Raw genomic sequence first — 20,442 nt, 5'->3', positions numbered from 1 at the left:
TTACAAATCATCATTAAAAAAATCTTCTTATATGGGAATTCCTAGGCAAAATCTTATTAAATGTGTTTCCATGGCCTAGCTAATGTGTCTATTTTGGGGGTCTGAAAATATTACATCTGAAAATATATCATCTGTCATGCCTCTGTCTGCCACTATTCTCCTGAGCCTCCTCTGAATGTAAACACACCAAGTCCCCTCCAAACATACATTTTCTTCTCATTATTAATCTCATCATTAGATTGGATTTTCATTTCCCCACTGTTTTAGCTGTAAAACATGATCAAATGTTGGGGATAAACATGTAAAGATGATTTTCCCTTCCCTCATTATAGCCCAGCTCTATCTGGTCCTAACAGCAGGGAGCTTCACTGTGCAAGCAGGATCATGAATGATTTAGCGTTCAGATGATCCAGGAATACAGTTAAGTCTTGCATGGAATAGATTCAGTCTATAGGGGCAGGGGATTTGCCGCAGGCAATAAAACTGCAAGTTTACATTTCAGAATTATGTATGAACTCCCAGACAGTATTTTAATCATATCAGTTCTCATTGTGTAATAGAACTTATTTAAAAGCACACCCTGCTGGTGTCAGGAGGGAAGTGAGAGGCAGTCAACAGATGATGTGGACTAGAATATGGCATGAGAAATAACAGGGTTCCCACATCCACCTGGACTTTTTAATCACTTTCAAGGTCTATTTTTCTACTCAACACTGACATGTTTAGGGGTGAGACATGGAATTGGTTAAATCTACTTATGATCTTGTCAAGAAATCATGGTGAAATCATTCAGAGACAGAGAGCTGAGGCATATTGATGAATTTGGTTGCTATATTTTCATTAAAACTCAAGTACTTTCAAGGCCATCCATTCACTTTCAAAAACTTCTGAGGCCTTATTTTATTTTTCTCAAATCCACAAAGTGTCAAGGATTTCAAAGGCCTGTGGGAACCTTGAAATAACTAGTGTTTAGTATGCAGCAGTGTTTTAGATCAGTGATTCTCAACCTTTTTCATATCAAGGACCACTAATTTAGTCCACATTAAGGCCACGGACCCCCATTTGATGAGATTTTGTCTCTTGGACCCAAATCTGAGAAAATTCTTATTGTTAGATCTGATTTTGTCCAGAATGCCATGACTATCTGTATTGTAGGTAGAGAGATAACAGTGAAACCATGATCAAAATAGTCATTCTTCTACATTCTCTAATTGTGATAACTTCTTGTAAATTAAATAATGGTGAAGTTTAACAATTCATCAATTTGCTGGGGACCCCCTGGAACCCCCTCAAGGAGCCCTGGTGGTCCCCGGACCCCACGCTGAGAACCACTGTTTTAGACAATGCTATAGACTCATATTCCTGCTTCATTCTGCTGCCTTATTTGGCATTACACTAACATACAAAATACATACAAACTACAAAATCCTAAAAATAAAGCATCACAGCAAGGTTTCTCTCTGAGACTTTATTGGTATCATCTCGAGGGTAAGAACTTGAGGACGAAAGCTACAGAAAGCACTTGTGGAAATACACTGCAATGCAAACCCTCAGTGTCTCTTAACAGTTACATGTGCAGTGCTGCTGCAGCCCGGACAAACCGCCCAGGCACTCAGACAATCCTTTCAGTGAGTTCTCAACCTTAAGTTAGACACAGAAATAACTCCAGTGATACATTCGTTTTCTGTTATCGGAAAGCACAATCAATATTTGAGAGGTTGTCAGCGACAGGCTCGTTTCGGAGATACATTTCAAAGTGCTTTAGGTTAACTTCAAAGTTCAGTGAAATGAAAAAAGAAAAATATAATGGATCAGTTTTGTCGACATGTTTTCATTTTAGTAAATTTGAGTTGTTTTAAAAGCAGGTCCCACCTCTGGACTGAGGCTTTTTAGTTAATCTTCACAATAATGTGTCAATATTGCACTCGCTCAGTGTTAGTCAGGAGCACTAAGGCTACTATTTAAAACAGGGCAACAATCATCCAGTTTCTTATGGTAAATACAAACATGTCCATCTCAATAAGGGTACACAAAAAAAAAAAAAGGCTAATACAAGTGATCTCCAACTCTTGCCTGCAGCCAGCCAGTAATAAATAACATTTCTATCTACCTACTGTAGTGTGGAAGAATGACGCTCTAATGGATAATGTGACTGCGTGGAAAGAAAAAACACAAGACATCAATTCCCACCTCCTTGCTTGCCCTAAGCCAATCCCAACAAAAATAAGAGACAAGAGTGTTGTTCCGATGTCAAACAGTCTGTGGGAAGCGGAGGAGTAGCTGACTTTTTGAAATAGTGGCAAAGAAAGGAAATGAACAGCTGATAAAGGAACTGAAAAAACAACCACACAGGCACAGAAAGGCAGGATGTGCATAGACTGGAAGAGGAAAACAAAAAAAAAGACAAACTCAGTATTGGTCTATAGGTGTAGTGGAGTGAAATGTTCTTCCTCACCCAGCAGAAACTTTGTTAAACATGATTTTCAACCACAGTGAGGAGGTTAAATACATCAGATCATCACAGTCATTCGGACATAATGATGATGCAGAGGCAGCAGAGTCTTACTAAGATGTCCCTGTCCTGTGAGACTGGACATTTTCATGGTTCAACTGTCCCAGTACATGATCCACACAGTGAAGGCATGACCACCCAATGGGACAGGACAGGCGTTGCATTCCAACTGTGCAACTTGCATAATATACTGTACAGATATACTGGTTAGCTTACGATGCAGCTCAGCCGTTATTGTTTCTATAATACAGTACATTGACAGAATCTTTTGGATGTGATGATGTGATATAAAGCAGCGCCATTTGCCAGTGTTTCAGCAAAAAGCGTGTTTTTTTTTAACATCTGCAACTTGCTTCACATTTTTACCAAAATGTATCAACCAGTGCATGTTCCAAAAGCTGTGCTACAACCAGAGAAATCCTCCGAAAGAAATATTAAATACAAAGATAAGAGAAACAAGGCCGGTGCTCTTAACTGTACAATAAGGCAGGGAGTTTCCATCAAGGTCTGTCCTCCTGTTAGTGCCATTATCTCGCCTTTGTTCATCTGACACCCTGATGGGTACATTCACCTTGGCACAGTGCAGGCTAACATCTTAGGAAGTAATTGACAAAAAAAAAAAAATGTGATACTTGATGTGTTAACTTTAGTCGGTTGCCAGGGCAGCAGTGTTTTCTTGTTGCTTGGAAAACCAAAAGCTTGAAAGAGGAACTGCACAACCCAGGCCTTAGATATACAAATATGTTTTACTATATACACACACTTCGATATTAGAAGAATGGTTCCATGTGAAAGTTCATTGTTGAGGAATGCGAACTTCTCTGGGTGATCTTTGCTTCTTGTGTCAGTGAATATGTTCCATCTTCAGCAGCTGTGGGGGAAGACAGATGAGAAACAGAGTGAAACTAAGGAAACAGATAAAATGACAAACCATACTTGTAGGACTTTTTTCCACATAAGCACACTCATATTTAATCAAACGTTGTCTATTTATATCCATAAGCTGTTAAGTAAGAGATAATGTACAGGAAGCCGGTCATTATTGCAAAATAAGGTTGAATCAAGACCCGGATGCAAAGCAGGTTCTCACTCTTAACTGAGCAATAAGGAAACCGGAAGAAATAGCAGTCCTAGAATGCCTCCATTGACCAATCAGAACAGAGTATTCAACAAAGTTGTTGCATCAAGCTGTAATAAGGCAGCAATGGCAACCTGATGAGAACATGATATAAAGTGTGGAGAGTACCCAGTCTTCTCCTGCTTGTTGTTGCCTCCTCCCTTGATGCCAACAGGCTGGTTGTTCTGGAAGACGTTGGCCCGGTTGACGCTGGGGTGCGTGGGAGAGGCAACGGGCTGCTGGCCCGGGCGGATGGGCTTGGCTGGGGTCACACACACAAATACAGCATGGGTTACATACAGTCAGATGGTAAGACATCACTGTTTGGGGGCATCTATGCAATTTTAATTTCAAAATTACATACTTTTATTTATTGACTGGTTTTGAATTTGAAGTTCAATATGATTTATGCTGATAGTCATACTGCTCAGCCCCCATTAGCTACACAGTGTCACTCTGTAGACGGAGATTATTCTTCACAGCAACAAATATAATATTGCTGTTGTCATGTGAAAACTTTGTAACTCCAGTTTTTGGGATGTTCATGGTTTGGCTTCAATTTAAGGATTTCATGGCCTTCTGTGAGCTGGGAAAATTCTACACTGTTTGGGTTCATGAAATCCTTTCAAACCCCCACTGGATAAACTCAAAAAATGCATGGTGGTCAAGCTAAGATCAGGACTGTTTTTCTTAGTTCCTGAAAAGCTGACATTTTGGAGATAGTTTGGGAGAAAGTTTTCACCCGACAGCGACGATATGTGAGATATGTGAGAAGTTCTGTGCATATTTTTCATACTTTTTCTTTGTGAAATTTCCAAATTTATTAAGACCTGTAAATGACCTATAAATCATTTTCCATACATTTTCAGGCTTTCTATACCTGTGTGGGAAATCCTGTCTATTAGAAGATTCTTTCAATGTATCTTCACAAAGGTAGGATATGATACATCCTTGTATGTGTGTGTGTGTGTGTGTGTGTGTCTCCACTGACCGATCTGAGCCGAGTGTCCCCTCCTGGCCATGTTCTTGGCCCTGACGGCCTCCTTGATGCGGTCCACCTCCTGCTGGTAGCGCTTGCGGTCACGAGCGGCGTTCTCTTTGGCCTCCTTCAGGGCCGCCTCCAGGGCTTTGACCCGCTCGGCCGTGGCCCGCAGGCGCTTCTCCAGTTTGGGCAGCTCGCAGCGAAGGTCAGCGTTGTCCCGCACCAGCTAAAGGAAGATAGATACCAGATAGAAAGAGGGAGAGAGGGAGAGGAGAGGGAGAGGATGTAGCCTGGTGTAACCAAAGCGATTGAAACTCACTTCTAGGTTCAGGTGGTTTTTACCTGCTTGTGAACTTTGGTGAGCTGCTCCAGGTTGTTCTCGAGGAAGGAGATCTTCTGTTTCTGGGCGGCGCTGCCTCCTGTGTCTTCTGAGTCCATCTCAGCACTCTGCTCACACACAACACACAGCTTTAACACCATATAACACCTATCAACACACTGATATCAATCCAGGTTTTACCACTCCACTCATTTATCAATTCTCCAATATCCTCATTCACTGCATTTAGTTCTTATCTATGAAACGACCCACCCGGGTGTCTGTATTTAAAGAGATTTAACGGACGTGTGTAACCAAAAACCCCACAAGCCAAAGCATCCCATTTGCGACTAAAAGAGGCGATAAGCAGCAGAATTTGGATGGGTGTGACTCTGAGAGACATTATCTCTCCGATCCAGCAAAGCCTGGTTTGTCGTAGCTTATCTCATCAAGACCCAGCCTGAGGGCAGGAGGAGTTTGGATCCCTTATTTACAGCTGCTACCTTTGAAGAATCAGATGGCCTACTTATTGCAGACGTTTTTGTTTTTTTTGTCTTCCCCCGGATTCATTAAAATTTCAGCATGGTGCAAATTAAATGGAGTGCAGCCGGTGGATGAAAGACATACGGGGGCATTTGTCTCATTGCAGGTAATGACTGTGGTTAGGGCAAGAAGGGCTCATGTGATATTATACCAGAGACGCACAAAAACAGATTCAATTACAATATGAGGCAATTGGGTGGTGATTTCAGAAATATTGCGTCATTAGCAGCTTCCAGTTAACAGTAGGATATGTAGATACATACAGTATAGCATCATGATAAATTATATTCTACTGCTGCAAAAGGCCGGCGGTGGAGCAAAGATCTTTTGTGCGAGACGCTGCTGTGTCTTGAACTACTCAAACTCTTATCTGTGTGTTTTACCTTTTTGACTCTGGTGGCCAAGTCTTGGACAAACAGCCTCCTCAGGTTGTGGAGCGTCTGCAGCTCTCTGGCCTGTGTGAAGGCAGGGAAAACCAACTCAGAGAAGTAGAGTGTCACACAAACGCGTATGTAGACATTAACTGAATACAGATCTAAATGCACTCGCCAATAACTCACCACAGTCTCCTCCAGTCCCTTCAAGTCCTGTCGGGCCTGCTCCCTCCTGTCCTGTATCACCCTGCGGACACAGAAATTGATGTTACTCCACCAGAGCACATTCACTGGGGAACAACCTGTAGTTTGTCAGAAAGATGATATAAGTGATACGTACGTGAGCTCCTGCAGCTTGCGGCTCTTCTCCTGGTCGGCAGTCTTGAGCTTCTCGTGCTCCACCCTCAGCCTCTCCTGCTCCAGCATGATCTTCTGGTTCAGACTGGACACACAGAGGAGACGGGGGGAGACGCCGGTTAGTGTCAGTTCATAAGTGAAGTTTAATTAGAGAGGGAAAAGTGTTGGGTGTCTTACTCCTGCAGCTCAGTGATGAGTTTCTCCTTTTTGTCCAGCTCGTCTCTCAGGCTGCTGATCTGCTTCTGATGGGTCTCTCTGTGGGAGTGGATCTGCTTCTCCACAGCTTCCTGAGGAGAGGGAAGCATGCAACTGGTCAGTAATGTCATGGTCATTTCAAGCTGGCACCAAAGAGAGATTCAATTCACTTAATAACTAGTTCCTTGTTTTGTCACATGTTCAAAACTGAAGGGACAGAGCAGATCTTAGCTGTACCTTGACTTCATTGGCAGATTGAATCTTCTCCTTCTCCATGGCATGGACTTTATCTGGAAGGGCAGAGAAAATAAGTGGTGCTAGCATTCTGAGGACACTGTTAAAGCCTATGGAAATCTGCAAAAACAAAATAATTTCTAAACCAACAGTCAATTCTTACAGTTGTATCATCTTGAATTAGCATTGAAAGCTTTTGATTTGGAAAACACAAGCATTTACTGACATGTAAAATCACAACTGTCTTGGTGCTGAACTACAGGGGCAAGAAAACCACTTGTACAGTAATGTAATGGTGAGTTGTGCTCACCTTGGGCGCTGATCTTGACCAGCTCCTCATTGAGCGAGTCCACGTTTTCCTCCAGCTGTCTCTTCTTCTGCTCCACATTCTGGAGATACTCCGTCAGGGACTTGATCTTCGCTTCATGCTGCGCACCGAGAGAGGCAAGAGAAAGAAAGAAAAGAGAGGGGGATGGAGATAACATGATGCAAATGCACCCAGAGCAATAATACTGTCACTTGTGATTAAAGCTCACACAGTTCAAACTCCAAAGACGGCTTTCCTAAACCCAGAACGAGTTAGACATGGCAACAGGAATTCTCCATTCGAAGACAAAGACTAATCTTTGAATGAGAAACTGGCCCATCAACTGAGAGAGAATGAGAGAGACCCATCAACTTGTTAAAGCTGCCTTTTGATTGACGGCCACATGGTCTGCCATTTTAATTAACCACCACATTTGTCACTATGGTGACAGTATCCATGACGGCAAAGGCAGAGGTGGGAAAAAACCCAGCAGTTACCTGGGAGATGCGTAACTGGCAGGCGGCCAGCTCCTTCTCGTTCTCCTCCATCTTCTGGCTGCTCTCGGTCTGGGTGCTCTCCAGCTGCTTGCTGCGCTTCACCATGCTCTTCACCTCCGACTTCATCTTGCTGATGTAGAGGCGGGCTACTGTGAACTCCTCGTCGATCAGGCCGCTGCTCTCTTGTTGCTGAGGCGGCGGAAAAAAGAAGAGCAGTCAGGCCCAAGAAGAAGTATGTTTTCTGCACCTGGAAAATCACTGCCAAGGGTTGATTCCCACTTGCGTGCCTTATACGAAGAATGTATGCAATTGTGGTACTGTAAGGCAGTTTGGACAAAAGCAGCCACAAAATGGAACATTACAAAAATGGCAGTCAGTATGTGTTAACGTGAGTTGGACATGAGTCCCGTTCTCTTGAAACCCTAAAGCTCATATCATAACAACCTTGATGTCCTTGCTTCCCACGGCGATGCCTATCTCAGCCAAGTCTTTGAGCAGTGATGACATCATCTCAGTGACCCTCTTCTTCTGGTGGTTGGTCATCTCCTTCAGCTTCTGGAGCTCTGAGTCGATGGAGGCCAAGGAACTCTGGTGGGGGCGAAAACACAAGTTAGTACCTAACTTAAAACATAAATGGAGTACTCGCACTTGTGCCATGATTTCCCAATGGATCCAGAACGACTAAAAATGAAGCCGATTTTATATCCGCTCACCGACTTCTCGTTAAGCTCCTCACTGAGGGCCTCGAACTCCTTGGCCTTGTCCTCCACCTCCTGGCTCTTCTGGTCGTAGTTGACGGCCAGCTCCTCCAGCGCCTGCAGCACCTCCTTCACCTCCTCCTTGGACGCTTCATTCTCCGCCAGCAGCCGGTTCAGCTCCGTCTGCAGGTTGTCGTGGTCTCGGCGCGACGAGGCCAGGAGCTACAGCCGAGGATGGGGAGCGCAGGAGATAAGAAAGTGATGTTCAGTGTCATGTGATCGAGTTGGAAGGGGGAGAAAAGGCAAAAAAGACGATGTGTGGTGGTGCTTTCAAGATCTTTCATTTGCTACGTAACAGTTTACCCAAACTATGTTCCCCATTAAAAACAGCATCAGCATCCACAAAACACATTTCTATTTAAATAAAACCCTCATGTGTTTAATCTCGTAAGGTTCCCCCGTTTCCCTGAGCTTGCTGTGGGAGCTTGCTCTCCTGCAGGGGCGCTAATGGTCTGCTAACAGTCGTCAGCCTGGGCCTGTGCTAACAGGAAGGGCTGGAGGGCTGCGGGGCGGCGGGGGGGCTTACCTCCTCCTGGTCCAACATCTGCTGCTGCAGCTTCTCCACCAACTGAGACTGCTGGTTGATCTCATCGTCCTGGAGAAAGGGAAGGATGGAAGGATGGCAGGAGGGAGCGAGGGATGTGTGAGAGAGGAAAAGAGAGAGATTAGTGTTCGTGAATGAATGGTTTCCCCGTAGTGTTTTATAGTCATGGCCTTCAAAACACAGAACGCCCTCGTCTTGACTGGAAAATCCTATAAAATAAAAAAAAACACACCATTCATGTGTTTATTTCCATTCAGACCAAAGCAATGTTAAATACAGCATCCAACCACGGCATCTGCTGGCCAAAAGTGGCATTGCGAGCAATTAGGATCATATTTTGGGAGTATCCCATTGGATCGCATAGCAATATAGTTACAAATGTAGTTAATGTTAACACCATAATATTAGCATACCTGTCCAAATGTTGGTGGTAAGGTGCATTAAAAACTCAGATAAATACCTTTTGTTTTTCACGTCATTGCAAACTATGTCTTTTTCAAAGCTTTTGGTCCTCTGCATTTATGGGTTCAACTTGTCAAAGATAATACAAATCAATTCAATGGTGTTTGAAAGAGCATGTCTAGCATTCTGAGAGTGAGGTGAGGAGAGGACAGTATGCCATTAAGGGTGTGATCACACCTACAGTTCATTTTCTTTGGTCCAAATCAAAGCAGGAAAGTTTACTTTGTAGCATTTTTGTATTTGGTTTGTTTAGTCAGTGTTATGGTGTAAATTCCTGTAGTTGGTTTGGATTTCGTTCTCACTCCTAACAAACCGCATTGCAGTTCTCTTGGAAGATGACCAAGACCTGCATTTTCAGGCGTCTCAACGTGGCTAGTTAGTGCCCCCCCGAGTTTGAATGGCACCTGCTCAAATGAACCAAACTCAAGGAGTAAACGCTCCAGAGTTTGAATAAACCGCTCCAAACATACTTGGTGTGAAAGCACCCAAGAAACTGCAAAAAACCACGGACACTTTTTAGAGGATGTCAGAGGTCCAAAGACAAGCAATTTGCCCATATAACAGAAGTTCTCTGACTAAACCACAGTGTGGACTGTACAGGCCTCTTCACCTTGTCATCCATCTCTTTGTAGAGCTTGGCCAGCTCTGCCTCACATTTCTGTTTCTCGGCGTCGGTGAGTTTGACTCCAGGGAGGCTGGTGGCGGCAGGCGAGGGCGCCGTCTTGTCATTGTTGAGCACATTGTCCAGGGCCTGGACCTCCGCTTTGGCCTTCTCCTTGTCGAACTGCTCAGCCACCGGCACATTCTCTCCTGCAGGGGGCAGCAGAGAAAAGAGCATGGGTCAGAGACTGGAACTGAATATTCTCACATTCCTCTTTTCCTGGTAACTTTTGATCTCACCAGCAAACGGGTCAGGGAAAAGTTGATACACAAGTCATTCTGTCAAAACTGGCACGAAATCTAACTCTAGACCTCATATCAACTCATCCCCATAAGGTGGAAACATTACAATACATGCTACACAATAAACATGCTGGACAACTAATCACAAGCCCTGAAATCTAAAATTAGTATTAGGCATGATCATGCGAAGATTTTGAATTGGAGAACAATAGCAATATTCTTTATTGCATGGCCAATATGGATCTTGAAAACAAAGGACTCTTTCTTTGGTTCCCATGCCACAAGCCGACCATATCCTGGTGAAGCCCAAAATAGGAGCAGTGTGATTCAGCCGTAATGCACTATGACAAGAACATGTGGGAGCTTGACTGCGAGATGCTACTTCTCATCAGTGAGAGACCTGGCAGGTCCTTCAACCATGTCTTATCCAAACTGTGACAAACCAAACTGAGTTCGCCAATCACCAGTTGGACTCATCGTTTCATTTGCAATCAGCACATGAGAGACTAAAAGAGATTAAAACCAGAGTTCCCACACGTCTTCCCATTTCAAAATACCACACTTTTTCCCAGAATATGTTGTGCTGACTGGGTTGGAAAGTTTGTCGGATTTCAATATAATATATACTGACAGAGGCTGGGAAATATGACTATCAAGTAGGCCACATGACCCATTAGCTAAGGATTATTCTTGACAACACATAACACAATATATGAAATATCAGCGGGTCTATATGTCTTCATGTGTGTGTATTGGGACAAGGACTTTTTGTGCTCTACCTAAACGTTGTACCATATGGAAGTGATATTCCTTTCCCATACATTTCCAGACCTGCAGAGGAACCGTTTGACCCACACAAAATCATTGAAATGGCAAATAATAAAACTGTGACATGTTTCTCACCGCTCCTCCAGCGGTTCAGCTCGTTCTCCAGCCAGGTGACTGTGCTTTTCAGGGTCTTGTTCTTCTCCTTCTCCTTCTCCCACTTCTTCTTCCACTGCTCTGCCGTCAGCTCCACGTTCAGACTCACCGTGTTCTTGATGGTCTTCGCCCTAGTGGGACAGAAAAGTGAGAAAAGAGAAAAATACAATCTGTTTCGACTGTATCGGCAGCAGCAGTTTATAGTGTGTGTGTGTGTGTGTGTGTGTGAGAGAGAGTATGTGTGTATGTATACTGTATACCTCTGTCCAAACAGGAGTGTGGTCCTGGTCTCGGCTTCGTTGAAAGCGGAGGGCGAGCAGCAGATGACCATGGTGGTCCGGCAGTTCCCTCCCAGGGAGTCCTGCAGGATCCTGGTCATCCTGCTGTCTCTGTACGGCACGTAGGTCTGACAGAGGAAAAGTGGCACAAATTAGCCCAGAGTCTATTGGGCCAACATGCTATTTCTACTGTGAAATGAGATTAATGTCGCCATGAATATTTCCAGGCTTTATTTTACAGCTATAACGTTCATTTGCCACAGTATTATACAGGATTCCTATACATTTGACATACTTTTCAAGACTTTAATTTAAGTCAGACGTATAAACTAAATAACTTAATCATTGGTTTATACGTCTGACTTTTTAAGGGAAATTTTCAAAATAATTTCACCAAAATAATTCCATATCTTTCCATATTTTCCAGACCTTTGTGGGAACCCTAATTACAGCTGCTGGATCTGTCCTCTAGCTATTTAACGTGGAAGTTAAAAGGGACAATGACAACTATGAAGGTAGCATGGGACCAACCACGCTAGAAACCTCTTACACAGGCACCAATGCTTACACAATATTCTGCATTGTCCACTCCCAATCTATAAACACACCTTCCCAAATCTCAGACTGTCCCCCCCCGTTACAGTTTCTCTTAGGAAGGTTGGTAACTATCTCACCGAGCCCTCTGCCAGAGCTGAAATGACGTTTCCCAGTGACGACAGGGACTTGTTGATCATCTTGGCTTCATCCAGCACTGTGCCCTCTGCTCCAGTTTTACCCACCTTCAAACACACACACACACACACACATTTCAGATGAGAACAAGCCAAACACAAAACAGATATCATGATAAGCCTGGAACCAGATCATAGCATTTGAAACGATGCTTAAGAGGATTACACTACGCAACTGATATCGGATCACAATCTGGTCATAACTCTCCAAAACAGTCAAATAACAACAAAGAAAATGTGGGGAGGTGAATAATCTATCGGGCAACAAAAAGATCTTAGGAAAAGAAGGTTGACAAAGCATGTTAAAGCTTTGCCAACCTGAGCTTAGTGCTATCCTCGGCTCATCAGCAGCATATATTGATGGACAGATTACTGTGGTGTCCCTAGCTGAAACGAAGAAGCAGCAGCAGGGTGCTCATGAAGCTTCGTTATCAAAGTTATCAATACAGTGGCAGGCCAACTGTGCTTCTGGTGGCCAAGGGGCGGACAATTGTTGTACTTAAATAAAATAACACATTAATTCCATGGCTGTAACCAGCAATAACAGAACTCAAATGAAAAGGTTGGGCAAAAACAGAGAGAGAGAGTCTTGTACTTTTTCACTGCCAGCCAGATCGACGAGGTAGAGCTTGCCAGTGAGTTTCTGGTCAGTCTGAGTGTTTTCCTGCTTGATGTTGATGAGGAAGATGCTGTGACTTCTGGAACTGTGCTCGTTCATGTCTGAGACGCACATGTGCACGCACAACACACACACACACACACACACACACACACACACACCAGTTAGCCATTTTGCTAATCATAGAAATGAGTATGCTATTGAAAACAGATATGTGTGTACCAACATCAATGAAATCTCACTGAGTTTTTCAATAGCTACATGAAGTTTATCAATGATCAAAATCAACACAGTGTTTTTGTCTGAGCAATGGCAATATGCTTTCCTGTCTTAAACAGATTTTTACACAAATGAGATACAAACAAGTGTTATGAAATCCAAGATAATCTGAAGATGCACCAGAGAGTTTAAAGTCCTGCCAGATTTCCGGGAAAAGTAATACCAAGCGGCATCACGGGAAAGTTATGGAGCCAGTGTGCAAGCAGGCATAAAGACCCACGTTTATTTTTACTTCGCCGCCGCGAAATTCATTCAGCGGACGACGCCTCGCCTGTTTAGCACAGATAGCTCCGTGGCTGATGAGAGCCTGGACGCGGTCAGGAGACCCGGTGAGGCTGAACCCATGAGAGGCAGCAGCACTGAAGGCGCTCAGTGTAGCTACTCACTTGTGACGGCCACGTGTCTGTTGTTTTTGCCTTCGTCTATGGTGTCCATGACCTCCTCAGGACTGCACACAAAACGCTCGGTACACCCCTGGGGATACATGCACAGCACAAGGAACCACTGTTTTCAATCGGCCGGCTTTACAAAGGGACAAGTATCTGGGGAGTAAACCATGCTATATAAGGCTGATGCTTTCAAAAGGGGGAGGGGAGAAATTCTTAGTATTTATTATTAATATTCTCTCTAATCTTCTCGCTCTTTGTGTGCAAATTCATGGTGGAATTGGCATTCCAATATGAACCATGGTTCATGTTCCAATAGATGTAGTGATTGTACATCCAATGGAATGTGAAAGAAGTCTTCATTGAGCAGGTTATGCAACATACTAGTAGTTCTCATCCTACAGGTCACAGTTGTGTCTCTTATGGACAATAACATATTATGTCTATAACTGTCTGGGACAAACTTGTTTCTTGTGACTGTGCGATTCTGCTGAGGAACCTCAGGGTTAATCAGAATAAATGCTGCACCTCAAAGAGTTTAGGAATGGCTGCGTTGAATCATGTTCAACATCAAATTTTCCACAAGCTCAACATGACATTGGCCATGTGACATCATTGTTACGGTCTTTTAATTCACCATGTGCCTCACCTTGACATAGGGCACCCTGTTTTTGTCCTCATGTACTGAAAGGTTGGTCTTTGTTACTGTGGAGGAAAAGAGAGAGTAAAAATCGAGTTGATTAAACATGTGGTTCTTCTTGTGACAAATTCCACAAATTCAGGTGTACTACTGCTGACAGCATGAGAGAAGACTTCAGTCTGGAGGAAACATGTTGTTTGGACCTGTTGTATTGGGAATAGCCTGTACATCAACATTCAAAGAAACTGAAGGACAACAGTAACAAGCCACAAGAAAAACAATACATACCATCCAATAGGTCCCTGATTTTGTCCAAATAAATTTCAAAATATGAAACCTGCAAAGCAGAAGCCTCTAATTAGACTTTGCCTACATTATGACTTGTGTTCGCTGCCAGTTAAAAGCATTTGAGCACCAGTTTAGGAGGTTACTAATAATGGCATACTTTGATATGAAACTCCAAGTTCTCATCCATGGAATAAATGTAGTTGAAGATGTCTTGAACAATTCTGGGAATGATCCCCATCATTTCCGGGTCATGGAGTTTCCCCTTTATGAGAGAAAGATTAAAAAAATGGTATAGAGCAGCTAGTACAGAACATTTTCATTCATTGTAATTATATGCATTAGAAAACACAACATTATCTTATATTACCTCCATTGTGTGCGTTTTGCCAGATGATGTCTGCCCATAGGCAAATATTGTCCCATTGTAGCCGTCCAGGACATCTGAGTACAGACAAAGACAACAGACATAATATCGAGGGTTTGTGCTGTAAGAGTATTTCCTTAGCCTAACATTACATAAGCTCCAGAGCTATGCATGGTCAGTCAGTGAGACCACATCTGTAATCTACAGCTTACCTTTGACAATCTTCTGAGCGACAGCATTGTAGAATTGCTCCTGAGTGGTGCTGGACTGGAACACACGGTCAAAGTGGTACGGTTTACCCTGCAGAGGAGAAGGGGTGGCAGTGGTGAGCAACAAACCAATGGCTGGTAAGTTATGTTAACCTGCAAGACATTAACTAGACAGGTGGGGCACTCACAACATGGTCCAGAATATATATCTACCATCATCTTACAAAACCAGGAGAAAAACCCTCTCACTCATAGCCAGGCCATTTAGTTCCAGACAGTGCAGGATAGTTGGGTTTGTCCACTGATGGAACCTAAGGGTTTTATTGGAAGTCAAACTGTTGTCTCACTTTTCCCAGTTCAGACAATCAGCATGTAATAAACTGAGACAGCAACAAGTCTGGCCAAGACGTCCTGTCTCTGTCTGTGTATTTTTAAAATGCAAACTCTTTGCTGGCCGGTCATCAGAGAAGCAATCCAGACAATTCATTTACCAGAAGCCAATATGAATCACTACCAGCTGAATCAGACACCCCCTTCTCATTTTGTGTGGCTTAGGAAATGGCACAGAATTGTCCATTGATTGATTGGAGAACATTACGTTGGCTATTCTGCCTCCGTTTCTCCCCGATCATCCAAACCAGCTCCGGAGGTGGATGGAAATAAACCTTCCAACCTGAAAGTGCATGCAAATCAAGACAGATGGCAGACAGCTCAGACAATAACATACTTGTCAAAAATGCACTTCTAGATGGAGAACAAATGACACAAGTCATTTTTGTCAATTTTTAAGTATGTACATATTACAGAAATGTATGTTTTGGTGAGGCATCAGACTTAAATGTGCAGGTGTAAATGTAACCCAGTTAAGTCATATCATATCTCGATGCAATCTGGATACAAGATGACTGTCAATGGCAGGTGTAAAGGGGCGCTCTGAGAAGAATAGATAGTTGTATATCACATGGCAGACAATCCACCTGACTGACAAGACAGAGCAAGTGACATATTTCTTATGCCTCCACAATTTTCTCATATAGAGCTTTCACCTAAGGAGACCTGGACACATGGGACATGAGAGAATAAAAGCCTGCATGGATGCCTGATTGTCAAACCCACTGGCTGCTACACAACATATCAACAGGCATAACTCTTTCATATTGGATGACATTTACATGGTGATAGAAGTTCTTCAAATGCAACTAAATGAATTGGAGCCAAAGACTAGCCAAAAAGAAATTATAATGATAATCACTGACACCAAATACAAAGAAGTCAACAGACTCTGTTCTTATCAAGCCCATCTTCGATAACTGAGTCATCATATTGGTGAAATACTGTGAGATTTTGTTTTATATTACATTGTTTATTTTTAGCATATTATAGTGTATTTATATGAATGGATTTTGCACTTTACAGGTTGAACAGTGCATTACAATTATTGTATAGTGTATTAGTTAATGTGGTTTGTATTACTGTATTTATTATGCTTTGTATTATTGTATACATATGCAATTTAGCCTCTGGCTATACTCTGGTGCAATATGTTATATTGTGCACTGTCCCTGTCAAATAAACAAATAAAGTAGTTTACAAATTGTAAATGCAATTAAAGATTAAAAACAGACTCATTTCATCAGTTAGATGCAGCTTTGTTCTCCTTAATCAGTCAGAATCAGACTTTCCAACACTTTCTTCATGGAGGTCAGGTTATTTTGGTGTGAAGCTACACTGCCCACTCTGTCTACATCACTATCTGTACAGCTAATTACTGTTGGGATTTGGATGATTGGCAGGTTGCTCTTCAGATGCTGTGAAACACACCAAAACCCAGGTCTCAAAAGTTGTTGTGGCACTGTGTATCCAAGGTAAATCAGAAGAGCTGCCGGTTTGTGGGGCGTTACAAACTCTACACAGACTTGACCTGTTGAATCTGCTTGTATGCCTCCCCCATAGTCACCAAAATATGAGACAAGGTGCAAATGCTATGCAGCAAAAATTAATTCCTTCAACCCTCTCGCGGAAGTAGAGTCATTTTTTGATAGGTTTGGTCCCAAAGCAGTGCCCAATGTAGAAGCAGGGATAAGCATTTCATCTCAGATGGAGGAACTGACTTCATCAGATTTCCATTTCCCGGAGAATCTGCATTTAGACGTTGTCCCTATCCCTGCTGCCAGCCAGACTCACCAAGTGTTGATGCCATTACCTCAGCAGCAGTGTCCTGTAGGTGAGTGAGAGATGAACTAGTCGATTTGTCTCTGCGTGCCAGGCTGTCTACTGTACAGTCCAGTTATTAGGCTACTCCTTGGCACAACTGAACACATTTGAAACAGCTGAAACGTATTATGTCAGATTATGGGAAAGCACTACAAACACGCACAAAGAGCCCCTATCTCCAAAGATTACACATCAGGGTCAGTATCTGATATGTGCAATATGAGGGTATGCGATGGTAACAGTGGGATTACCAGCTCAATGATGTTAGAGATCAAGACTGGGAAGTGGGTTTCGACTATTAAGAGCCCTTGTGTTACTTTTACTAACTGCATTAAAAAAAAAATCAGATGACCTAGTCTAATGCTGGTTTAGCAGTGCTTCATCAACCCTTTGCGTTAGAAGCAATTGGTTATCACTAGGCCTATGTAAGGAAGTCAGTACTTCTGAAGAAAGCAGCCATTCATCCTTCTAATTTTCAATGGTCACGAACAGCTGGAGGAGTTTATAATTTTCCACAGGGAACAATACATTCCTACTTTTCCGTTACTTATATGCATCAGCCACTATCACTTATGAGCATGTGTGGGCATCCATGAACCAAGCATAAAAAAAACAAGTCTCATGTCTGGCGCTAATGAATGTCATAAAACTAAAACCTCCATCAAATGGGCCATAACCACCATGAGGAAAAGGCTCCTGACAGGAAGCCAGCGGTCCATGGCGGATGTATTAATGAACAGTCCCACCAAAGACATTTGTGATTATCTCATAGCTTCTTTAGCTAGCTATTTCATTCATTCACACAAAACAAAGGTTGACATCTTAGGTTACAACCCCGATAAATTCCATTCTGTTGCATGGAGAGACCCTCAAGCCAAACTCCATTCAATAACTTGGCAATGTAGTGGCACTACTTTTCGGCAGAAGTACATACCTGACACAGTACGACCTTTGCTGAATCACTAGAAACGACTTTTTAGTTCGGTATACAAATAACCCACCAATCAGCAATACTTTCAATAAAATTTCAATTTTAGAATTGGTTCACATGGCTCGCTCCAGGCTTCCACTGTGTATGTTTCGTGTAAAAGGATTGAAAGGGTAACAGGCGAACCAAGTAAAAAGTAAATTGTGCTTGGTATATTATATGTATGCCAAATTGAAGAGTGGCTATAGCCATGGGATGTAACAAGCTCTCTGATTGGTTACCTTCTCCTTCCCACATCCATGTCATACATCTGCATATGACATGTCAGGTGACAGCCAATCAGAGAGCTTGTTACATCCCATGGCTAATTTGCATTGTTTTACCTAGTTTTACCAGCGCAAGGCCCAAAGTGTCACGAAAGGCTAAATGGAGAGGCTAAAAGGAGAAGCTAAATGACTAAGCAAATGGAATAGCTAATAGGAAAAGGAAAAGGAAAAGCAGCGGGGAAATGGAAATGCAAATGGGAAAGGAAATTGCCCTTTTAAATGCCTGATTAAAATCTGTATTCTAATTCAATTTGTGAATCCAGTTATTTATTTCTCTTTTTAAACTGCATTTTCAAATAGATTTTTAAATTCCATTATTTATTTATGAATTCATTAATGTATTTTTAAATGATGTACTTGATTGACTGTTTTATGGTTGTTTTTGTAAATCCCTTTTTAATTTGAACTATTTATTGATGGATTAATATTTCATTTGTAAATTCTTTTTATAATTCCTCTTTTTATTGCCCATTAAAATATCAAATAATGAATTACTTTGTAATTTAGTCTATTTATTCATAGATTAATAAATTAATTTGTAAAGAAATTTATTAATGCCTATTTTTATTGTACAATTAGTTATTAATTAATGAAATGCTTTATTACTATTTCCGTGACACTTGTGGTCCTCCATATACGTTTGCCGATAAGCAAAGCCACAACAAATTGCCAGATTTTTGCATATTGGTGGGATTTCTTTCGGGGCTAGGTTACAACCAAGTTTATTTGCAAAGGCGTCGGCAGGTGATGTACGCCGGTGTTGGTCATGTGTCCCAGGAACCGGCAAATTTAGCGCAAATGTTCAATAAATTATTTGATTTTACTCGATAATAATTAAGCCTTCCACCAATCAATACAGCTCTGGAACAGTACCTAAACAAAGTGGCTGCTTGTACGTACAGTTATGAGAGCTATTTTGGGGTTAATGCATCAATATTTCAGTTAGCTGTTCTGCGGTCACAGGTGTGTGTTTACTGTGACTCAGCCAATCAGAACTAAGGACCACAACTATCCGCTTTATAATACAACTATACACATCGACAATTGGGTAGCTAATTTTGTGCAAATTTGACTTTCACTGGCAAGGCTATCTCTCGTTAGCTGGACATCTATCTGAATGAAAAGTGCTGGCTACTAACTTAAACGCAACAACTGGACCGCTGAGTTCAGTCTGTCCTAGTGCTATGAACTAACTAACGTACCGAAATCTGCACACACTCGTCCCCTTGAAACTTCGCGATGTACTTGTCTCCTCGGGCCACTTCGGAGCTGTTCAGCGGCCTGAAACGGCACATCACTTTGATAGTGCACTCCGCCGGGGGGTCCGCCATCTTCGCCGCTGAGGGTGGATGGAGGAGTCGGTCCGCCGGTCCAGATCTTGACAGCTACAAAAGCGACAAAGTCGGGAGCGTCCGGTAGGAGGCAAACGGGACACCGCGCCCCTGGGCCCTGGTGAGTTGGTGCACGGCTGCAGTTTCACCTGACTCGGGAAAATGTATTCGAACAGTCCTCAAAAATATTTACAACTGCAAAAACTGAATAATTTCTATTAGATGTTAAAGTCATGCTGGTGCACCTGCTGCACCGCCCGACTCTGAAGCAGACAGTTGCAGCGCATCGGACCACCGGCCGACGTGCAGCTGCGTCAAGTTAGGCAGAATCAAGCCGGAAGTTAAGCGATCTTGCCTTCAAAATAAAATTTGGCAACAAAAAAACGTGTCAAACAGTGAAACTACAGCTGTAAAATAATAGCTTATAATAATAGCTTCCCAGTGAAAGCTATTGCGCTATGAGCGGACTTTGTATACTCATTATAAAAACTGTTGCAACCTATGTTCGTGAATAAGGGTTTTACTTTGAAAAATCTGACCGGATGTTTTATTTTTTTGTTATGGCTAGCTTGACATTGGTCCGACCGAGTAAGGTGACGTCAGCACCGCTGATCATCAGTCGCTAGAACAATCCAGGATGATGATACTCAAAGATGAGGAAGATTATTTGAGAAACAATATAGTACAGAGAATCTTCTGTGTTCAACGGGTTTACATCTAAAAAGAGAAAATCCAACGAAGAGGAGATAGTTTGCAATGCAGTCACTGTCATGCACAGATGAAAGAAGTGAATGGATGAGTAAAATGGCTGGGAAACTCCAAGT

The 20,442-nt window shown here is 42.5% G+C and overlaps 1 protein-coding gene across 1 annotated transcript; it reads right to left on the bottom strand.

The window, feature by feature from the left end:
- Nucleotides 1-3,376: 3,376 nt before the first annotated feature.
- On the bottom strand, nt 3,377-19,618 carry LOC139914259 (kinesin-1 heavy chain-like). Its single transcript, XM_071902525.2, has 26 exons — nt 19,490-19,618; nt 14,823-14,910; nt 14,614-14,687; nt 14,404-14,508; nt 14,247-14,295; nt 13,968-14,023; nt 13,319-13,406; nt 12,630-12,754; nt 11,978-12,082; nt 11,286-11,431; nt 11,008-11,156; nt 9,812-10,011; nt 8,722-8,790; nt 8,151-8,357; nt 7,882-8,025; nt 7,438-7,626; nt 6,944-7,061; nt 6,637-6,689; nt 6,382-6,491; nt 6,188-6,289; nt 6,034-6,094; nt 5,857-5,928; nt 4,954-5,058; nt 4,621-4,837; nt 3,759-3,891; nt 3,377-3,383 (listed from the first exon to the last, which is right to left on the bottom strand). The coding sequence occupies exons 1-26, from the start codon at nt 19,616-19,618 to the stop codon at nt 3,377-3,379; spliced, it is 2,901 nt and encodes a 966-aa protein (XP_071758626.2).
- Between the last annotated feature and the right edge of the window lie 824 nt (nt 19,619-20,442).

This window comes from Centroberyx gerrardi, chromosome 22 (assembly GCF_048128805.1).
Source record: "Centroberyx gerrardi isolate f3 chromosome 22, fCenGer3.hap1.cur.20231027, whole genome shotgun sequence".
Classification (NCBI taxonomy): domain Eukaryota; kingdom Metazoa; phylum Chordata; class Actinopteri; order Beryciformes; family Berycidae; genus Centroberyx; species Centroberyx gerrardi.
Note: the sequence above shows the minus strand (reverse complement) of the source record. Positions and strands in the feature narration are given on the sequence as shown.